Source organism: Onychomys torridus, chromosome 23, assembly GCF_903995425.1.
Source record: "Onychomys torridus chromosome 23, mOncTor1.1, whole genome shotgun sequence".
Classification (NCBI taxonomy): Eukaryota; Metazoa; Chordata; class Mammalia; order Rodentia; family Cricetidae; genus Onychomys; species Onychomys torridus.
In genome coordinates, this window is record NC_050465.1 from 33,177,789 (window position 1) to 33,183,788 (window position 6,000).

Below are 6,000 nucleotides of genomic sequence, written 5' to 3' on the forward strand. Positions count from 1 at the left end.
ACCTGTGGCTCTGGTGATTGCTGATGCATCGGGGATGTTTGGGGGCATGAGGAGGCTGCTGCCCGGTCTCTGGGCCTTTGGTGGGTTGGAGAGAGGTATGAGATGTGCCCCTGAGTGCTATGGAGGGGGTGAACAGGACTGTCCAGGCTGGAGCTCAGACACTCATGTCCTCCTCGAGGTACAAGTTAGGAAGTACCTATTTTCATGTCTTTACCACAATATGTAATTTTTCACTTGACCAAAAGTTTTAAATCAGTGGACTGGCAGTAAGTAGATTACATACTGTAAACAATAAGGCACTTGTGCTCAGTGTGCTGAGAGTACAGGACTGCATGTTCATCTTCAGAAGTTGAGGAATAGCTCTGTTGGGTGTATGTAGAATCCCAGACAGTGTAAGATTTGATAGTCTGTAAGAGTACTCCTGAAAAATTGGACTTTGGTGGCATTTTACTGACTTGCATGTAGGGAAAATATGATGTTATTTCCTCATGACTGTATATGGTAGTCTCACACCCACATTTAGTAAGAGTAGAAAAGCACCTCCATGAATCTGAATGAGCCTAACTGTGTCACAGTGTGTGGAAGGACCTGAAGTTCATTTTGCAGCTCTGCTTTCTCCTGCACACTTCACTCTCTGCAGAAATGTCAGTGTGTGTCTATTGTTATGGAAAACATAAACTCCTTCCATATAAGAATAATGTGCAGGGTGGTCCCAAGAAAAATGAAGAACACCCATTATAAAGACTTAAGAGCTTTTGGTGAACCTGTTCTCAGAAGTGTATCCTTTCCCACAGTGCAGTGGAGTGCGAAATTAAACGTTAGAGTGTTGGAACCCGACCCTTACTCAGACCATGTTGCTGCGGTGTCTCAGTCTGCAGTGGGCTCAGATCGTAAGTACTAACCATGCTCTGATAGCATGAGGCCTGTTTCCTAAATTCTCTTTTTGATGTCTTTAGTATAAGCTGAAGCACACTCTACTTGAATCAGAAATTCATGTACAGCTCTTTGCCTGGGGCACTGCCCTTCCTCTCTTGCCCAACACCTTTAATATATGCTTTCACACTTAGTGCTAGGAGTGTTCTGGTATATCCCTGACTTTTCCACAGGCCAGTTCCCACTCAGCCTTCAAAATCTTCCTTTGGATGTCTAACTGGACTTCATCTGCTTCCGAGACAGTGTCTGATACTTGAGACTGTCTGATACTGGACAGTATTCTGGTGTCTCTTCTACAGATGCCCCTGGTCTTTGGAACAGAATTCCTTTTCTTTTTCAGATTCCTACCCTGTTTGGTACCTAGTAGGCACTCAGTAGATTAAACAGAAACAACAGATTTGAAACGAGATGAGTGTGATCCTGCAGCCTGAGGCTAGAACCAACCTCCACAGGTTAAATGCCATCATGTTTCTGTTTTCCCCTTTAGTGTTTGTGTTTAAACCCAGTGAGCCACGGCCATTGTATATTCAAAAGAATGTCTCCAGAGAGGAAGTCCAATGGGGAGTGTTTGTCCCACGAGACGTCCCTGAATCATTCACCTCTGAAGCTCACCAGTGGCTGAACAGATCCCAGTTTTACTTCCTAACTAAATCACAGGTAATTGACTCCCTCAGAAAAGTGTGACCAGTTTATAGACATACTTCTAGAAAGTTTGTTTCTAGGTAGGACTCTCATTAAATGTTTATTTCCCAAAAGAAGTAGTCAGATGTCAATACAGCAGTGCTGTGAATGCGGTTGTCCTAGCACTTTACCCCACATCTGTGAGGCCTTGTGTTAACTCTGACACAAGAAAAGCACCAAAATTATTTTGTTGCATTTATTAGTATTTGCTCCTAGTTTTACAATTTGATTTGCTGTTGAAGAAACTGGTGGCTTTTGTTTTGTTACCAGGTTTCACACACCTCTCAGAGCCGTCTCGGAACTCCCATTGGACCTTTTAATCAAATTTAAATCTTTCATAGCTTTTCTGTGTGCAGATTTTAATATCAAAATGAAAATTTGACATTTTAGGACCCTGTGTCATCTTATTTAATCTGTACCTCATAGTATTCATTCTCCTGCATTAACTGATCTGTCTTTTCAGTGTTTATTAACATTCAGTACAAAGTCTCCAGAAGAGAAACTCACACCAACAAGCAAACAGGTAGGCATTCACTGCTGTCCATGTGGAGAAAGTTCGCTTTTCTAGAATTCTCCTGTGACAGCAGTGGCTAGCTAGGCTGTCAGAAGGAATTGTGAAGTGCTTTGGTGAAGCCTGTTCTGTTGAAGCAGGGGTTAGGACCTTGTAGCATGGGCAGTATTCTTTATTCTTTCCTACTTGACTGACTCATCTGTAAATGTAAACTGAAAACCATTTTGAAGGTGGTGGCTTAAGATTGTTGCCAGACACCCAGGGCCAGAATGGAGAGAGTTGAGATCAGGGGCAGGTTGAGTGAGGTATGTCTCACAGTTTTAAGTGGGCCTTACGGACTACATCCGTCTTTACTCTGCATGGAGCTCCTGGAGAGCTTTGAATAGGGAACTGACTGGGGAAGAGCGTACTCCATCTCCCACACTCCCCGCTGCCCTGGGGTTTGTGTCTTCCTTGTGGGCAGCTATGTCATGTTTATCAACAGCAATGCACACGCACACGCACACACACACACACACACACACACACACACACACACACCCCTTGCTTTTCTCACAGCTGTCTTAGAGTATTGCTTTCTTGGCTTTACTTCCAGGATGTCACCATGTGGTCTTTCCCCAGTCTCTGCCCCTGTGGTCTTTATAAGCCCCAGCGAGGAAGCCATGGTTCTCTCATCAGTGTCTGTGGTTAGCCTTTTCATGTAGAAAGTGGGACATGAGGTGTCAGTTGCTGGTGACGTGAGAGTAACTGAGTAATTTCTAACCTTTCACCAGAGCCATTTTACAATTCGATGGCACTTACCTGTTAAGTCAAAGAAGTTCCACCTTTTTATTGCAATAATTTCTTTTTCTTTTGCATCCATACAGCTGCTGGCAGAAGAAAGTCTGCCAGCGACCCCATTTTCCTCTATATTGGGAAAACACAGGCGCCAGCAGGACGCAGGGTCGGACGGCACTTCAGAGAGTGAACTGATTCAGCTCCCCTTAACGGAGAACATACCTGCAGTTAACGAGGTGAGTGATGGACAGCAGACCGTGCTGAGCACCTGAGCTGCAGGTACACTGTCTCAGGCACCATTCGACTCATCCAGTGTCCAGACAAGCATGCTACCTTAGTGGCCTGGGTGCCAGTGGGGGCTGCACCGCTGTGGGGAACTGGAGGGACCGTTCCCTGTGGCTTGGCTTTTCTCCAGGGAAGCCTTTTGTGTGTGGCTTGGCATTTAGAATAAAGGGCATTAGGAAGTGAAGGAACTCTGTGCTGAAGGATGGTCTTTCAACAAGCCTCTCTGTGTGCCTCCAGCTCCTCCACACCCCAGCCCACGTACTGCCGTCGGCTTCTTTCCTGTGCTCCCTGTTTGTGAACTCCTTGCTGCTGTCCAAAGAGACTGAAAGGTAAGAGTTCCAAGTTGTCTTCTGTGTTGTTGGGAACATCGTCCCCTGTATTTGTATGTTGTTAGCCTTGAAGTGTGGCTAATGACATAAGATTAAGTATGATACTTGTGATGAACAATGTTTTCTGTTGAGTTACCTTCTCTGTATGGTATTTCAATGTGAGTGTCTTAAAGTTATTATTTAGAAATATCTAATGGAACATTGAGTTGAGGCAAGTCTAGGCCTCTCCTCCCTGCACCCAGGCTGTTTTCCAAGTGTCCCACCATAGGCACTAGGCCCCAAAAAGCTGGCTCATGCACCAGGGTGGATCCGATCCCACTGTTAGGGGCCCCCTAAACAGTTCAAGCTAAACAAGTGTCTCGCCTATCCGGAGTGCCAGGCTCTGCTGACTCCCCATGGGAGGCCTTGCCTTGGAAGAAAGTGGGGATGTGGGGTGGGTTGCGGGGGAAGGCTGGGGGGCAGGAAGAGGGAGGAGAGGGAAATCTGTGGTTGGTATGTAAAATGAATAGAAAATCTCTTAATAATTAAAAAAAATGAAAAAAAAAATCTAATGGTATTTACATTTTATTCTGTTAATGTCAAAGTACTGAAGAAATCCCTGATGATGTAGATATGGAAGAGAAAAAAGAAAGTGATGACTCGGATGAAGAAAATGATTTTACTGAAAAAGCCCAGGAAACAAATAGCGCGGATTTGGGGGAAGATGTTATACATCAGCTGTCAAAATCTGAAGAGAAAGAGCTGAGAAAGTTCAGAAAAGTAGACTACAGCTGGCTAGCTGCTCTGTAGGCCACGGCCATGCACACGACACAGAGACATGTTGTACTTTAACTTTTTACTGTCTGTTAATACTCCAAAAATTTTTAAAGTTATTTTATTCTTAAGACAAAATATTAAAAGTCTTTTGTTTATGTGCTTGTTTGTTTAGAGTCTTAATAAGTTGCTTAGGCTAACCTTGAACTTGAGACTCTTCTCAGCCTCCCACATCAGTAGGTTTATAGGCCTGCCCTGTCTGGTCAAGTTTGTGTGTTTATTTAGATATTTTTACTTTATGTGTGTGAAGGTGTTCCTTGCATGTATGTCTGTGTACCACTGGCTTCCCTGGTGCCTACCAAAGTCAGATCAGGGCATCGGGCCCCTGGAACTAGTTACCCATGATTGTGTACCATCATAAAGGTAGTAGGAATCAAACCTTGGTCCTCTACAAGGAAAACAAGTAGTCTAAATCACTGTCCCAACTCCATTTGTGTCGGGCTGTACAGTTTTGGGTATATGCTTTATCACTCTAGGTTTCTCTTGAGTCACAGAGGAGCCTTATTTTCTGGTCAGTATTGTTTCTAGGTGAGGTGACAGAGCCTACTGTAATTTATCCCTATACCCTCATCTTTAATTTGAAGATAGGAAAAGATTTCAAAAGTCAAGAGGCTTTGCTGCTGTTACTTTTAAATTTGACACCAAAATTTTATTGATTTGCCAGATGTGACTGATTTATTGGCACACCAGATTTGATTCTTTTTGGTTGAATTTCCCAGTCTCTACCACTCAAGACAAAGTTTAAGCCACCCAGTTCAGTAGCATTGTGTTATATTAGCACAAATGGCCTATATTTTAATCAATACTAAACACCAACTATACTGAGATATAACTCCTCACTCACACATGTAAAGTGAACAATTCAATGAGGTCTGGTATTTTTACAGAACTGTATACCAGCATGGAATCCAACTTTTGAGCAACTTCATCTCCCCACCCCTGCCAAAAAAAAAAAAACCCAAAACACCCACTTCTTCCAGCCTCCACACCCTGCCTGCTGGACAACAATAATCGAACCTGACAAATTGCCGCTTTTGAACCGTTCATCTCAGTGGAGTCATGCAATGTGAACTCTTACAACTGGCTTATTTCACCTGCTCTTCTTCCTTGTAGCATGGTTGGGAGACTGTTTAGACTCACTATGTCCATGGCCAGCTGGGTCCCTTGCCACTGAACTGGTGAAGTAGAAGAGCTTGGCTGAGGAGGGTGTGGGACAAGATACACCCTTCAAAGACAGCTCAAGTAACTTCCTCCAGCTGGGCCTCATCTAACTGGCCGTTCAGCTGTTAATTGGTGAATTAGATCGTGGAGGAAGTCAGTTTCAGGCCCCATGATCCTGTCACCTCGATTGTTTCCCTGGCTGGAGACCATGACCATTGGCGTTCCCGGGAGAGCTTGCATTAGTACTTCATTCCTTCTGCGATGTTCAGTTTTCTTGCATATTTACCTAGTAGTAGAACTACTGGTTCATTGTCTTCACGTCTTTTGAAATGCCACCATACTAAACTGAAAAACCAGTTGTACCATTGAGCATTGCTCATAGCCTGATCCATTAATCTTATGTCCCTTTGGACAACAAGTTGTTCTTTGTTGTTTTAAGGCTTTTTAAAAAGTCATTGTGTGTTTACTGGGGTGTAGGGAGCTACGAGTGCAGTGCCGCAGAGACCACTA

The 6,000-nt window shown here is 44.0% G+C and overlaps 1 protein-coding gene across 1 annotated transcript in view; it reads left to right on the top strand.

The window, feature by feature from the left end:
• Wdr75 (WD repeat domain 75) overlaps positions 1–5,286 on the top strand; it is a 33,142-nt gene extending 27,856 nt beyond the window's left edge. The window contains exons 16-21 of the mRNA XM_036173141.1: positions 795–890; positions 1,421–1,590; positions 2,078–2,137; positions 2,992–3,138; positions 3,425–3,516; positions 4,101–5,286. Of these exons, the coding sequence (XP_036029034.1) occupies positions 795–890; positions 1,421–1,590; positions 2,078–2,137; positions 2,992–3,138; positions 3,425–3,516; positions 4,101–4,305 (770 nt within the window). The 3' untranslated portion in view covers positions 4,306–5,286. The remainder of the gene's footprint in view (positions 1–794; positions 891–1,420; positions 1,591–2,077; positions 2,138–2,991; positions 3,139–3,424; positions 3,517–4,100) is intronic.
• The last annotated feature ends 714 nt before the right edge of the window (positions 5,287–6,000 follow it).